General features: G+C 42.4%; 1 protein-coding gene across 9 annotated transcripts in view; it reads right to left on the minus strand.

Annotated features, from left to right (window-relative positions):
* The window catches only part of MOB3B (MOB kinase activator 3B), a 199255-nt gene that overhangs the window by 107732 nt on the left and 74993 nt on the right, over positions 1–16530 (minus strand). For all 9 annotated transcript variants that reach the window (XM_049624031.1, XM_049623984.1, XM_049623932.1 and 6 more), the window contains one exon: positions 12865–13487. In XM_049624031.1, coding sequence (XP_049479988.1) covers positions 12865–13282 — 418 coding nt within the window. In that variant the 5' untranslated portion in view covers positions 13283–13487. The remainder of the gene's footprint in view (positions 1–12864; positions 13488–16530) is intronic.

The following is a 16530-nucleotide window of genomic DNA, read 5'->3' on the forward strand; positions in this document are numbered from 1 at the left end:
GTGAAACTACAGGGCACTAAATGTAGCAAGGTGGCATGCCCTCACATCCTTTTATTTTTTCCTCTTCTTTATAACCAGTGAGATTTAATCTTACACACACACACACACACACACACACACACACACACACACAATCAACCCTCACCACACACATGCAAATCACTGAAACATCTGTTTCACCTTATTAATTAATGGGAAGTTTGCCTGACTGGCATCAATCTTCCAAGCTGCAGCATACTGTGTGTCAAAATCCCAGTGGTCAAGGCACAGTGAGAAAGTATTAAAGCCATGACTTGAAATACCTTACTTCATCCATGCGAGATTTCTTCTGCAAAGGCCTCATGCTTTGGTGTTACAGAGAAGCCAAACTTTTTGCATCTTCAAATTATCCTTTCATTTTTTTCCTCTCTCACTCAGTCTTTGAATATATTTGTGTCTGTGGGTTTATGCAAAGGCGTGCATGCACATGCCTCATACGTGCATGTCACAGAGGTCCCTGGCATAGTGAAAAAACACAGTGGAGTCAAGAAAATTACTACAGGTCTTTACAGGCTGTGTGACCTGTGCTTCTCTGAGACTGCCTCCTTATTTGGAAAAAAGGTAAAAAAAATCTTTCTAAAAAAGGTTATTAAACCCAAGTGAACTTTGTAAAGCAATAACTTACATAGTAGATGGTCAGTAAATGGTACACATCATTATGGCAACTGCATAACATCAAAGCTAGATATGACACAATCTGCAGAAAGGCAGATGTGAGATTTGCCTCTGACAAAGCAATGAAACACATTTCATTCTGCATAAGATATTTTATAAAGTTCATTTAAAAATTAGTCTGTCCGCAGACGGTAACACTTATCTGCCCATTTGCAGGTTGAAGCAATGGGGTCATGTCTACCTAAACCTGACTAATGGTTGTCTCCTTTGTCATGGGGCTCAGTTAATGCTGAATTCAATTATCTATGCTGATGGAAAGAGCAGGTCACAGCTAATCCAAAAGAGCAAATATTTTCTAAATCAATCAATTTCTTTTCCATAATAGCTTACAAATACTACTTAGGTGTTGGCTAATGTTGGCATTCTGTAAGAATGTAAGAATGAGTGCCAGTTGATGGGAGAAGAAATTCATGACCTCTCAGATTCAGACAGAACACTACCCTGGACTTGAAAACTTGTTGCATAAAATTTGCAAGGTGAATAACTGGTGGTAGTCTACCACCAGCTATTCAAGTGTATGGCACAATAATTATGTCACAGCAATTCCATTCAAATTTTAAAATACTTCCTATGTGCGCATCAAGAACTACCAATTAAGTGTCTAGTCTGGAGTAGCTCATTAGGTTGGTGTGAACACAATACTAAAGAAAACAGGGTTCATTTTTTTTTCCAGAGAGTAATTAGCATCTTTCTTTTGGTGGTCCTACAAAAGTCTGTGAGAGGGAGACTACGCAACTGAGCCCATGGAAGTGAAATGCCATCAGTATTTCTGTAAATACCACAAAGCTTATGACCTACTGACCAATGGGGCCCTAGGAACAGTGTTATCTAACTGGTTTATACTATCACGATGTCACCAGTATCAATCACCATTATCACAAGGGACAGCAAACCCTCAATGCAATTTTGCACTCATTCAACCACAATTTCAAGTGCCTAGTAGGTGCAAAGGACTGGCCTCCCCATTGCTTTACCTGTATCAGTGGTTTTCAAAGTACTGTAAGGACCCTGGAGGTTCTTTCATGGGGGGTCCTGCCAGGGGTACACAAAGCCACTGCATTTCCAACTATTTATCTGTGACCCTGGACTTGAATTTAAAACAACCTCTCACAATAGATCAAAATGCAGAACCAGATAAGGGAGGCCAGCTGTCTTCTCAACAGACATTAAAGTGATTTACCAAGAAAACAAAAAAACAAAACAAAACCAAAACCCAAAAACCACAATGCCACTCTTCTTACTCAAATTTTTTTGTTTTGGGAAATGTTATTTTTCATGAAAGATGTTTTATATGTTAGTACGTGATGAGTTTATTATCTTTTTTCAATGAATACGTATTTGTAAGCCTTCCTGCTTATAATTTCTAAAATGGTAACTATTGATAGACATAACCCATGTAAACAAAAGGCCTTTGGAATTTGCAATAATTTTTAAGAGACCAAAAAAAAAAAATTGAGAAGCACTGTTCTACATCTATCTCATTTAAATCTTGCAGCATCCCAATACCGTGTCCCAACTTTAGCTGTCTCCATAGAACTTATCACTACCTAAAATCATATCATCCATTTATTTGTTATTTATCTGTTTTCTCCATGAGTCAATCACTTGCCTATTTGTTCTCAGATCCATTCCCTACGCTTTGCACCATATTTCCCAGGCTCTTTTGCAAAGACAAGGGTAAGTACTGGCGGGAGAGTGGAGGAGAGCAGAAGCCCAGGGGCTTTTCCTTGCCCTCTCTCCTTTGGGTTCATCTTCTTTTATTTTATTTTTTATTAAATTTTTTAAATTTTTATTTATTTTGGGGAAGAGAGAGAGACAGAGAGAGGGAGGGAGAGAGAGAAAGTGGGGGAGGGGCAGAGAGAGAAGGAGAAAGAATCCTGTGCAGGCTCCGAACTGTCAGCGCAGAGCCTGATGACCTGGGGCTGGGTCCCATGAACCTTGAGCTCATGACCTGAGCCAAAATCAAGAGCCAGATGCTTAACCAAGTGAGCCACCCAGGTGCCCCTGGACTTACCTACTCATCTTCTTGGCTCCACTGTTTATGGACCAGGTCTTTGCTCTGTGCTCCCAATTCCTGCTGAGCAGCCCTGGCTCCCCCCGTCCTTGTGTCCAACCTGAGGGGCACAGTGGCTGGCACCTTTTGTTATTACTTGCTTGCTTCACCATCCCTGTTTGACTTTCCAGCTCTCTCCATACTTTGGGGAGAGAGAGAGTCATCTCAGGTGCCTCATTTCAAAATAGGGATAATAATAATAGTCAACCAGAGCCTCTGTGAGGTCTAGAAAAAAATATATGGAAAGAATTTACCACAGTGCTTGGCCCAGAATAGGTAATACATGTTCGTTAATATTACTATGGCTGTATTTTAAATTTTGGAATTCCTGCCCCACGTTTAAAATGGAATCTATTACTTTCAGCTGTTGTTCAAGTTTTGATTATTAACTGAGATCCATAAAAATTATTTTTTTTCAAGGTAACTATTGTAATTGTCATTGATAACTTCTCTCAATTTTACTTCAGATAGAAATGTGGAGAGAATGCAGCAGGAGAAATTCTCCTCTGTAATCAGGCATTAGAAGCTCCAATAAATCACAAGCCTTCCCTTTTTATATTACTATGAAAAGGAAATAAAGCTCAAATTTATTCAGCACTTAACTCTCTACCGGGAACTCACTAAGAGCTTCATGTGCGTTATGACACTTAATTCTCATAACCTTACAAAGTGGATATTATCATTACCCGCCCCCATTTTCCAGATGAGGAAACAGCTCAGAGTGGTTCAGGGCTTGCCAAGTCACACAGTCCACAAAGACAGGAACAGATTTGAAACTGGACTGACAATCAGCCATTAATTCTACACTATTTTTGGAAAACAAAAATAAAGCCATCAAAACACGTCCCATGTATTTTGACAGTTCCTGTCCAAAGACAGTCTCTCGGTATGTCATTAACATATTTGCTCCCATTTCGTCTTCCAAGACCTGGGAAGACAGACTCCCTCAGCTACCCGCTTTTTCTTCCCTACTCTGGGATGGCAAAATATGAATGGTTTATATTTGATGAGAGGCCATACCAGGCAAATCCCCAGTATTCAACAACTGCCTTCCCTCTGCTCCTTGAAAGATTCCTCATAGGACTCCTCAGATGGGCCCAGCAACCAAGGTGATGCTGAAGGAAGTCATCCACAAGTAATGCTTGCTGGTCCCCAGATGCTGAGGCTTCACTGGGCTGCAAGCATTAGGACTCCCACTCTTCAGCCTCTCTTTTCTGGCAGTTTCCTGGATGATATGACTCAGGGAGTGGGCAACAAAACAAACACTCTACAGTTGGCTAGTTTCCCCCTCAAATCATCCATGCTCTCCGTTCTTGAGAACCTGGGCTGAATGATGTAGAAACACCGAAAGCCTATTGCTTCTTTTCAAGAACGATGCTTCCTTTTCCTGTGAGAAAACTAACAATTCAGTTTGAGTCTCCACAAAGACAAACACTTTAACTTCTAGAGGCATGCACTGAGAATCAATCAGACACATCGCTAAAGAGGTATTCACCTAATAAAGGGATTCTTTTTTCTTTAAACGTTTTATTTATTTTTGAGACAGAGAGAGACAGAGCATGAACGGGGGAGGGGCAGAGAGAGAGGGAGACACAGAATCGGAAGCAGGCTCCAGGCTCTGAGCCATCAGCCCAGAGCCCGACACGGGGCTTGAACTCACGGACCGCGAGATCGTGACCTGAGCTGAAGTCAGACACTTAACCGACTGAACCACCCAGGCGCCCCATGAAGGGATTCTTTGACAAGCTTTCTTTAAATATTGAACTTTCTCGGAGAAATGAAAATATTAGCCAAGTAACAAAAAATTCAACTCCTTCACATTTTTCAGGGATACATCTGCTCTGCAATATGAACTGTATGGCAGTGGCCAATCAATCTATACCTGTGTAGTAGTAATTAGTTCTCCAGGTGTCTACTTAGTGCAGAGTGTTATGTGGAATGCTGTATCCTGTAGTGGAAACAAGAAGGTGGAATCAGCTAGGTGCAGGCCACATATGCCATGCATGTGAAGGATCTTCTGAAGTTCCATTGTGGACCTGTTCCTGCTTCTGGCTGTCAAGGCCAAGCAAACTTAATCTCATCCCATAAAAGTTTGCCCTTTTTTCCACTGGTTCCATCAGATGTAGCAAAAGAGGAAGGCAACATGGATGATCAACTCCACAGTCAAATGCTTGATATAATGCCTGATTGGTTTTAAAATTTTTTTTAATGTTTATTCATTTTTGAGAGACAGAGCGCAAGCAGGGGAAGGGTAGAGAGAGAGGAAGACACAGAATGTGAAACGGGCTCCAGGCTCTGAGCTGTCAGCACAGAGCCCGACACGGGGCTTGAACCCATGAACCGAGATATCATGACCTGAGCCGAAGTCGGACGCTTAACCGACTGAGCTATCCAGGCACCCCTATGATGCTTGATTTTTATCCGAGGCTCTTTTTTACCTCAATTTACCTGATGAGTCTATTTCATCACATTGATACTGTGTGATACTGAGGGAACTAACATTTAAAGCATATCTGACGCTGAGCGGAGTGTTTGAAAGGTAGCATGTTATTTAATACCTTCAATAATCCCAAGAAGTAGGTTCTGTTAGATGCATTTTATAGATGAAAAAATAAGCTTAGAGAGACTGAAATTCTGCTAGTAAAAGTTGATAACTGGGATTCAAAGTCACGTCTGACAGACACTAATGCTTTTGTTGCTTTTTACTGCCCGCCTACTCCCTGCTTCAAACTGGCTCATTTTCCCAGAGCATCCATTCTACTAGAAGAAAACTTAATGGAAAAAAATGATTATGTGAAGGAAAACATGGATAGAATTATCACTTAAGGCTATGCATTTAGCATGAGTTTTTAAAGATAAAATGACAAAAAGGTCCTGTCTCCAGAAGACAACACACGCCCCTAGACCTGTAAGTTATTTTAAAGGAAAAGCCAGTGAATCATTCTCCACACATGGGGATCTGAGGCAGGCACATCATTTTATCTCCCTTCAAAATGGCATTATTTAAGAATCTATACCCTACATAAAGGGAGTTCAGAGCACTGGTCAGGAGGGTAGAGCTGGAGGCCTCTGGTGTCAGGGCTGTGCGGATGCCCCTACTCAGGTAAACCTGTGCTCTCTTTAGAAATCAGTTGGGAATTGGGGCGCCTGGGTGGCGCAGTCGGTTGGGCGTCCGACTTCAGCCAGGTCACGATCTCGCGGTCCGTGAGTTCGAGCCCCGCGTCAGGCTCTGGGCTGATGGCTCGGAGCCTGGAGCCTGTTTCCGATTCTGTGTCTACCTCTCTCTGCGCCCCTCCCCCGTTCATGCTCTGTCTCTCTCTGTCCCAAAAATAAATTAAAAAACATTGAAAAAAAAATTAAAAAAAAAAAAAAAAAAGAAATCAGTTGGGAATTCCAGAACCAGTACGTGGGTGTCCTCCTCACTTCAAGTGGCTTGTACAACTGTTCCCTCCAACTCCATACTCTGTTCTGGGCAAGAGTTCTGGTTAGGTCACTGTGGTCCATCCCACTGCACTTCCAGATATATTTCCACATCCCTTACAGCATGGCTCTGAGTGGGCCCGTGCAGCACTGACCTCCACAGTGCAGCCTTTGTTGGCTAAGGAAGGACACCATGTCTACAATCACCAACCTAGTTAAAGCTGCAGATGCCCCACCCCCACCCCAGTACAACTTTTGTTTTTCATCTCTGTTTTCCACTGAATATCACATATCCCTTTTCCCTTCCCAGCTGATGCTGAGATGTAACAACCTGTCACCTGAGATATGGCCCATTAAAATTACATAGCACAGGTAATGGAGAATTCAGTGCAGGTTGGGACAGCAGGTGATTAGCCTTACCTTACAGGGCAGTCTTCAGGCCCTCTGAGCTACCTGTATCTGCTTCTCTTCCTTTCTGCTTCTTAGCACTCACTATTTTTTGGAGCTATCTCTTGGGGTTTGTTAAGTCGGGGTGGTTATTCAACACTGTCCTCATTAACTGAGCCACCAAGCCACTGTAGTATTGCGTTAACAAGGCAGGGAATTGTGACCATCCACAATGGACCATCAATTCTCCAGTAGCCAGTGGGGGTAGGAAAGAATGGATTCAGCTGTGTCTGCATATCTTCCATGAATATAAAACTGAACAAACTTGGGTAGCATCAGAATCTAGAGGAGGCAAGTTCTGAAAAAAGAGCAGAACCTTGGAGTTCCCATCAGTAAGGACCTTGTACAATTTGTATCAGATGCAGGGCCCTGTCTATTTTCACATCCCTTGCTGTGACTATTGGGTTTGTCTTAGGACTTTTTCCAGAGAGGATTTAACATGTGATACAACAGGCAGGGGGAAATCAAGGGTGGTGTTGATTCTGGGATATGAATATCACAGACACAAGATGTTGCAAATTCTTAGAAAGCCAAACAGTTTCTCAGATCCCAAAGGCAAATCATGTTTCCAGAGCCTTGGGAAAACTTGCTAGTTCACAAGGCTACCTTGTGAATGGGGGCTCCATTCTTGGCACTAAGCTGCCTGAGAACCCCTTCCCCATCCTCTTGAGAGATCAAATCCAGGTAACCTTGCCCAACACTGATTTTAATGAGTAGCTGATCCTAGATGTGACTAGTAGGCTATCTCCCCTCTTCTCCAGCTAACCTGTGCCCACCCTCTGCTGAGGTTGGCTGGTTTCACACTGCACATGGGCAGGTTTAGTACTCAGTCTTCTGAAAACCAAGCAAGAAGACACAACCAAATGTCTTTTTCCCTAAATAGTTACGTGTTCATCCCCCAAACCAGGATTTGACCTAGCTCCTTAAAAACCAATGAAATTTCCCAAAGTCTTTGAGAGATGACAACCTGTAGTATTTACAACCCCATCACAGAGTGATTCAGCAATGAAGACTGCTAACTTTTAAAAATCTTGTTGAGTCTTTTACAATGCATTTATTTTATTTTTCTAGGGATACTGTTCAGAAACCGCCTAGTGGTCTCCAGGATTTTTTGTTGTTAGTTATGCAGAAATGTATGCAGAGAGAGAAAAGCAATGAACACATTTGTTTTTTCCAGCACCTCTTATGGGTGATTAGGGCTCTGGGCTCTGTGTTTTTACTCACACTGCCTCATTTAATCCTTACAACAGTCCCGTGAGATCGAATTACAATCGTCAGTTTACAAACAGAAATGTAAGCTCAGAAGTTATGTGTCTACCAATGTCACATAACACCTTGTAATGGCAGAGCAGTTGAATAAATTTAAGTCTCTGTCTACAAGTCCAGTGCTAGTCCTACCACATCGTAAATATATTTTGTTGATGTACATTCTGTCTTTCCAGTGTTATACAGATTTATATCAAAACAAACAAAAATGCGGGAGCCATGCAATAAAAAATAAGTTAAAATTTAAAGGCTAATTATAAACTCAGTTCCCTGACACCTCGTGTCTGAAAAGTTCTCCCTATGGACATTTTTATAGTCTCATGTTTCCTGCCACAATATTTTGAGAGAGGATGAAACTCAGCTGTAGCCTCATGAGAAAGATTGCCAAAGGGATGTGACTATTCCCACAGTGCACTTGACCACTGAGCAAACTACTCATTTCGGAAAACCGTACAGAGGAACTAGATCTTCTGGACATTATGGAAAGGCTCAAGGACATGAACTCTGCTTTCCTCTCTTAGTGCCTAAAATAGGGCTTGCTTCCGAGCAGGTGCCGGACAAACATTTATTGAATGAATGAATGAATGAATGAATGAATGGCAGTAACAGGTCATTGTGGGCCCACAAAACGCATTGGCAAAGTCATCCCTTCGCCAATCTTGGAATGGAACATGGAAACAGTTAAAGTGCTTGGGCACACACTTAAGGCGTTTCAGAGGTGATTTTTTAAATAGGAACAAACAAAAACAAAATAAAACAAAAACTAAAAATCACTTCCTTAAAAGTTAATACAAAATTGGGGTTTCTAAAATTTTCTCCATCCTAAACAACTTCCTAAAACCACTGACTGAGAAATCTTTAGCCATGTGAAGGAAAACTTGCAAAATAATAATACATACTATGAATGGTAGTAGGAAACAAGGACATAGATTTTTGTCTACTCTTGAGCCCAAACTCTGACTTCCTTCTCCTTCCCTTTCCCCTTCTCCTTCTTCTTTTTTTTAAGTAGGCTCCACGCCCAGCACAGAGCCCAATGCGGGGCTTGAACTCATGACCGTGAGAACAAGACTTGAACTGAGATCAACAGTTGGACCCTTAACAGACTGAACCACCCAGGCACCCCCCAAATTCTCACTTCTAAATGACATATTAGCTGTACAGCCTTGGGAAAGCCCCTTACGTTGTTTAAATGTCAGCATCCTCACTGGTAAAATGGAATATTTAATTAACTGAGTTATTGCAAGAATTAAAGATTAACAGTGGCACTTGGCAGGCTCAGTAGATGTGAGTCCCCTCCTTCGCCTCTCTCCCTTTCCTTCCCTGACACCCATCTAATATAAACCATAAAGGTAGGTGAGATCATGTAATTAATTTTTAAATGTTCTTATTCCTCCTGTTCAGAGGCTTTTTAAAAACATGAGTTGGAGGAGCTCTAAGTTTTCCACTCACTTTTTTTCTTAGTGTCAGAACTAAGATATTACATCCTATTATATAACAAGAACAGAGAAGCTGGGGGCTAGAACATAAAAATTATTGTTAACAAGACAGGCAACAGAATAAAAAAGAAGGCTGTGGCTATTTTTCTGTTGTTATCTCTAAGAGTGGTTGAGGAGATACAATGGAAGAGGAGGAGGTGGCCTGTGCTTCTGAAGTTACTGCTGTCTTAGAAGCTTTAACAGGGACATCTGTTGACTTTTTAACAAAGGAAGCTAAAGGGGATCGAGGGGGAGTGAAAGAAACTCTGGTTCACAAAGAAGCCACATCTGTTTGGTATTCTCCCAACTGAGAAAGCTCGACTTCGAAATAGTCTGGGTATCCTAGTTAAACTAGGATCCAGGAACCGATGAAAGCTTTTCTTTCCCTCATGTTTCAATGGTAGAGATCAACAGCTGTTTATATCCTTTAATACCTAACTGAGGGTGAAGCCTTCACATCTGTCAGTATTTTCCGGTCCTATTTCCTTGGATCACAGTGGGGAGGAGGTGAAGTTTGAACCCCTCCCAATTCCCAGGCAAGAACACAGAAATATGCCTGGGATTCAAAGCTGTAATGCTAAGCAGAACTCCCCATGTCTCATCCACCCAGGGTCTGCTGTTTGCAGAGAATTCTTCTTTTACTTTATCCTGACAGACATCTTGATCATTTCCATGATAATGACTCACCGCAGTACAAAGATCAAAAAGAAGAAAAGTGGGCTGGAATCAGGGGGAGGAAGAAGAGGAGGAAATGAATTCTAACAGAGAAAGTGGCTCCTAGAGATAAATTTTTTTCAAAACATAGCAACAATATTATGCAAGGGCAAATAGTAGAGGTGAGCAGGATGCTGAAGAAGACCTTCGAGGTGATGGTGGATGGTGGTGGTTTTTACTGACCCCTAACATTTCATCTTGGAAAAATAAGAGATAACTAAACTCTGTGAAGGCAAGGTGCAGGATATTCCAAGGATGCTGATAAAGGGATTCAGATCTATTTAACTTTTGGTCCCTGGCACTACAGACATGTTGGGTCTTTGTAAAGATCATTTTTACTCCATTCTTCCATCCATCTATCCACCCATCCACCCATTCAACAATTTATAAGGCACCAAGACAGGACTTTGTGCTAGAATATTCAAGTGAACAAAACATATTCTGTAATTTTAAGGAGCGTGCATTCTGACGGGTGAAAAGCTTCACAGAGGCATGAGAATTCACTAGTTAGAGAAGATGGGGAATTCCATCCAAACAAGATGGATAAAACCAGAGAGGTAAGAAATAGACTGTTTCTGGGGGGAATGCAAAGCATTCTGGGCAGTTAAAGAGAGGAGAGGTGGGTGCTTACTGAAAGTGCAGATTCTTAGGTCTCATCTAAGATATTCTAATTTAGTTGTTAAGGGGGAAGGGCAAAGAATTTGTATTTTGAACAGAAGGCCCAAAGAATTCTGATACAAACAAATGTTTGACCCCTCTAACTTATATAGATAAACATTTCTCAAAAGATGCTAATGGTGTTCATTAAAAGCAAAAAAAGATACACATTCAAATTAGGAAATACTACACACTAAAGTATTCCTTTCTTGGAGAATTATAATGCACATTAGCATATTAAAAGTCCTGCAGTAAAGAAACTGGTTTCATTCAGCAGTTCCCAAACTTATTTTCCATGGGCAAAAAAAAAAGAAAGAAAGAAAACCATGGTGTGCCTGCTAAGATCTCTCAGGACGCCAATGTACTCTGAAGCCAACAGAGGACTCTGATGAGGTGAGCACGGTCTGCAAGCCCACTGAATGGCTAACGAAATGTCTGGAAAAAGACAGCAAAGTCTATTACTCTAGGGGATATGGCGGCATCTGCTGATTTCCTCCAAGGAAAGTCTAAAACCATCTATTATGTCCTAGTTTCCAAGCAGACTGCCAGAAGCTTCCTTACTCTCAAGTAACACACCATGGTTCTGTGATGTTATTTCTGGTCACCAACTCTATGTGGTAATCACAGCTGCCAGAGACAGCAGAAGTGCCCAGAGTTCAAAGCATCAAGGAGTAGAAACAGAAGGGGAAAGGCAAAGAGGAGGTATCATTGCCCAAATTTATTTATCTTTATTGCTATCACATGTTCTGCACAGAGAATTGGCAGCTGGGAAAACTCCTCCTAGCAAAAAAAAAGAAGCCTCTGCCAGCCAGTGAAAGTACAAAAACCACGAACCTAAGAAATTGCCACCCCTTCCAAGGTGCCTATGATACGGCCAGGGGAGTTTCTGAACCCTGCCTTCTTCCTCCTGTGCTGGTGAGCCAAGGGAGTTTGCATTATCACACACACCACCTCCTTCCCTAGCAAGGGACAGCATCGGGCAAGCGCATGAGAGAGCTGGGCAAATCAAGGCAATACAGTGATTCTGAGCAAATTGGTGTGTGTGCTGAATATTTCAAGATGCACATACCGCCCTAATCAATTTATACACTCCCCTCCCAGCCCGGTTTAGCTTAATTACTTCCATATGCCCCACCTCAACTTCCATATACCACAGGGGGGATACACACATCCCATCTAGAGGTGATCTCAACAATGTGCTCCAAATGCTTCTTTTATATCCCAACCATCTCAGAGCTTTTTTAATACTACTGTCTAAGAGCACAAGTATTTTTTCAATCATTCCACAAATATTTCCTGAGGGCCTACAAAGTTCCAGGGCACTGTGCTAGACACTGGAGACACACAGGAGGTGGCTCATTCCTATTGAATCTGATGCCTAAAACCCCCCTGAACTTTAAATTCAGCCTGTCGGTGCATGGCAAATCCAATTATCAGCAGCATAAAGAAATATAAAAGGGAGATAAGGTTTGGTCCTTCCCCTTGAAGAGTTTTATAGCTCAGAGCACCACACAAATGAAAGCATTTGCATTTCAAGTTCTAGTGGGTCTAGCAGCTACACATGGGTCCAGAGTTACTAATACAACCTGGAATTAATAACAAATGATCAGGAGTGGTAAGAACAGATGCCAGGATTTTTATTTCCCCAGAAGGCCAACCCCTGTTTGCTTGATCCCCAAACAAATCCATGCATTCTCACACTGGGATTCCTTAACCTGAGAGATGAATACCAATAAATGCACCAGAGTTAATGTAACTTTAGTTAATTATCCAAAAAGTGAAAATTCTACATGGCTAACTGGGTGAGTCTGGAATGTAGTCCTAAAGAAACCAGCAAGATCAAATCTAACATCTCAGCAAGGCAATGCTCTCTAGCATGTGGTACCTATACCACTGAGGTCCACAAAATAATTGTAAGTAGTCCACAAATGATTTTTTTTTTAATTTCAAGGAGGTTCTTAGATCTGAAAAAAGACACTGCAAGTACGATGGATGTTAGGGAAACACTGATAGGGCGCCACCCAGCATTCAAGGACAGACCCTAGAAGAAGCCCCTGCAAACTTTCTGAGCTTGGGTGGGATGCACCAAAACAAGCAAGAAGCTGGTCATGGACTTACCCACGCATGTTGGAAATATGTCCTCATTGTTGATCTGGACCTCGATCCAATCCATAAGGAGGTTCATGTACTGGGGAGCTGGCAGGGCAGTTGGCTTCTTGTACTTGAGGTCATCCTGCCAGCGATACTCATATTTGGGGCCCCCTGACATCACAGGGCAGGTCTGCTCGGTACAGAACTCACAGATGGTGCCATAGATGAGGTTGATCCTATTGAAGAAGTCCACCACGTGCACTGCCACCCAGTCGTTCTGGTCCTCCCCACTGGGCAGCTGCACGGCCGCCTTCAGGTCCACGCCTGAGTTGAGCGACGCCTGAGCCCGTTTGTGGAGCTCAAACCTCTGTGTGCCAGGTTCAAATTTCCTCTTGGGCCGGAAGGTCTTGTCCTTGTTGAACACCTGCTTCAAGGCTATGGACATGGTCTTTTCCTTCTCTTCTTTTCTTTTGCAGGAAGCAAAAAGGCACCTGGAACTTTTCAGTGAGAGGTCACAACCCAGCAGGGTTTTCCACTGCCAGCCCTCTGGCCCCAGTATTGCGGTCTGCAGCTTTTAATCGCTTTTAAACAGCCCCTTCCATCTTCCTCTTGAATAGTTTCCAAGAGAACCTCATGTTTCTTCCTAAAGGCTGAAGAGAAAAGGGTCTTACTAGTACACAGTTTGCATTTAAGAAATGACAAACGCTTAGATCTGATTTCCACCTTGCTCTGGCAGTACCTACTTCCATCCAAGTATAAGGATGTTGAGGGTACCAAACCCCCAAGGATCTGTGATGATGATTCAAACCACGCAAATAACTCTTTTTCTTCGTGGCCTTGGTCAAATCTCTGGCAACTCCTCCCTGTGTGGTCATTGGTTAATGAACTCTCCAAGGTGTCAACATGAACATGTTAGTCAATGCCCCATCCCCATGCCTTTTATGCTCCTTTTTACAGCATCTGTCCTACTCCCCACTGCCTTTATTGAGGAAACATAGAATCACTACCCCATCCTCCTAAATATGGCTGATTGGATCAGGGGTGGCTATCATTCCAAACTGGCTAATGTCTCTCCTGGGAATCTGGGATCAGAACCCAGCCTTTGTTAGGCATTGTCCCTGAGAAACAATGAAAACTGGGCCTGGTTGAGCCCTATTTGGACCGCATGCAGTGCAGCTAAGAAAGCTGGTCTGCAGAGAGGGGAGGGAGGAGAGAAGGCTGAGGAAGGAAGGAGAATGGGGGGGGGGGAGAGGAAGAAAAAGGAGAGGAAAGGAAAAAGTCATTGACACAAAGAGAAACAGAGAGCACAGCACAAGTGGCTACAGGGAAAGGAAGACAAGAGAAAAAGAGAAACAGTGAGGAGAGTGGCTTCTTGAGTTCCTGATAAGCTTCTAGGAATTGGTTCTAGTTGTTTTTGAAGCCTAGCTATGATTCCAGCTCTTGAGATCCATACGTTTACCCTGAATTTGCCGAATAAATCCCTTGTTTTACTTCAACTAACTTGAGTAGGTTTTGTCTGTTTCCAAGAATCCTCAACTATGACAGCATTTATCACTCCTCTAACTTCATCCTTTACATCTTTGGTATCACACCTTAGAGTTCTGAGGCAGAGGTGTACAATAAAACTTTCTGTGATAATGCAAATGTTCCATATCTTTGTTGTCTAATATGGTACTCACCAGCCGTATGTGCCTATGGAGCACTTGAAATGTGGCTAGTGTGACTGAGGCACTGAACTTTTCATTTTATTGAATTTTAATGAATTTAAATTCAAATGGTCACATGCAGCTAGTGGCTATCATTTTAGAAAATGCAGCTTTGGTTTTCAGTGCTCTCTTCCCTATCTCATTTGACCCTTACAAAATTTTGGTGTGGTTTATAGTAGATGTGTGGTAGTTATTATACCTGGGTCTCTAAGAGATAAAATTACTTGCCTAACAACATAGCTAGTACAGGCAAAGGTAGGATTAAAATCCAGTTTCCTGACTCCTAGCAAATGCTCTGTCCACATAGCCTCCTATTCTAAAAAGTGATGCCCTTCAACCCGTCTCTCCTGCTTGTTCATGAAACCTCTATACCCAGACTCTCCATCCACATATTCCCCAAAGACCACAAGTGTAGCCTGGCTGGAGGTAAAGATGGTGTCCTGTGGCTTAGAAACAGAAAGGAGATAAATGATCCACGCAGGGGTCAAGCCCTAGCAAAATGGGCCAACAGCTGTGGCCAGATTCAGAAGAGCCCATCGTGGAATCTGTGAAAATGAACTTGGAGCATGATCTCACTGAACTGCACTTTCCCGACTTAGATGGGGTTTTGCTATTCCACACTCAAGCATGGCTTGGTGATGCAATCAACCTAAAGTTATTCAGGCAAAAACATAAAAACAAAAACACCTGAGACACTGGTATTCCCTCTCACACACTGCTCTTTGCGCAGAACTGCTGATCATTCAGATGATGCCTCCCCTGGCCACTCTCTGCAGCCTCTGTCTGCTCACTTCCTCCCTCTCAATCTCACCCTCTTCCAATTAGGTTTTCACTGAAATGACACTTGGGCGGCGTTTTTGTTTTTTTGTTTTTTTTTCTCTCCTCCTCACATGGAGCTGAGCATACCTCCCCACCCCATACAAAGATAGTCATGTTCAAAGGCAGGTCCCGTGGCATTCTCTGCCTGAGACTGTCTGTGAAATGACACACCTGGGGTGCTTCAAAATATCACCACGAAGGATATCACCACACAAACTCTGCCAACCCTAGGGAGAGGAGGGAGCAATCTTTCTCCCTAAAAAGAATACCTTCCCAAAGGCTGGCTCTACCTGGAAAGAGGTGTGAGAAAACTGAGGGCACTAAAAGTGCTTTTCCAGAATAAAAATACGAGCTGGAAGTTGGGAAGATGGAGAAAGGATGGTGCGGTTGTTTTTTTTTTTTTTTCCTCTTTTAAAATAGACAATAGTTCCTCTGTATCACAAATGCTTAGTTGCTGACAAAAAAGCAGCAATCATCCATCAGCCGCCTCCTCGTGTCTCCAGCAAATAAGAACTTGCTGTTCTGCTGTTCTGACGATGAGGATGCTGTCAGTTACCATGGACCTCAGAACAGTCTTCTTGCATCACCTTACATGACCCTCAGTATCACTTGTTTGGCTGTTTCCCTGGGGCCTGGAGTATCTGCTTGCATGGACACCAATGGGAAACCTTCCTGCATACGCTGCCAGTCTCCTGTGCACGCCATCAAAAGAGCCTCCATTCTGATGAGAGTGTGTGAATGAGACAGAATAATCATAGCAAATCCTTGTCACAAAACCCTGCAGTGTGGCTGGTACTCACAAATACTTCAGTAAATATTAAAATCTCATGAAGTTTGGAGATTTTTCTTCCAGAGATACTTAGATAATGAACTTCAAGACATCAGTCTCTTGAACCACATGGGTATTTATTCAGACTTTCAACCAGCTTTAAAGTCACTCTTTCTTTTTGCCTCAATGTAAAAGGCTGACTGAAGGGGAAAACAATCATCTTTGGAGGATTATGTCTCAACCAAGTCCCTTAATGTGCCACTACTGGCTACCATTTATTAAACTCTACTATGTACCAGATCCTTTACATGTATTATCAACATTTTATTTTTTATTTTTTTAATGTTTATTTTATTTTTGAGAGAGAGAGAGAGAGAGAGCGCACACATGCATGAGTTG

This window comes from Panthera uncia, chromosome D4, assembly GCF_023721935.1.
Source record: "Panthera uncia isolate 11264 chromosome D4, Puncia_PCG_1.0, whole genome shotgun sequence".
In the NCBI taxonomy this organism is placed as follows: Eukaryota; Metazoa; Chordata; class Mammalia; order Carnivora; family Felidae; genus Panthera; species Panthera uncia.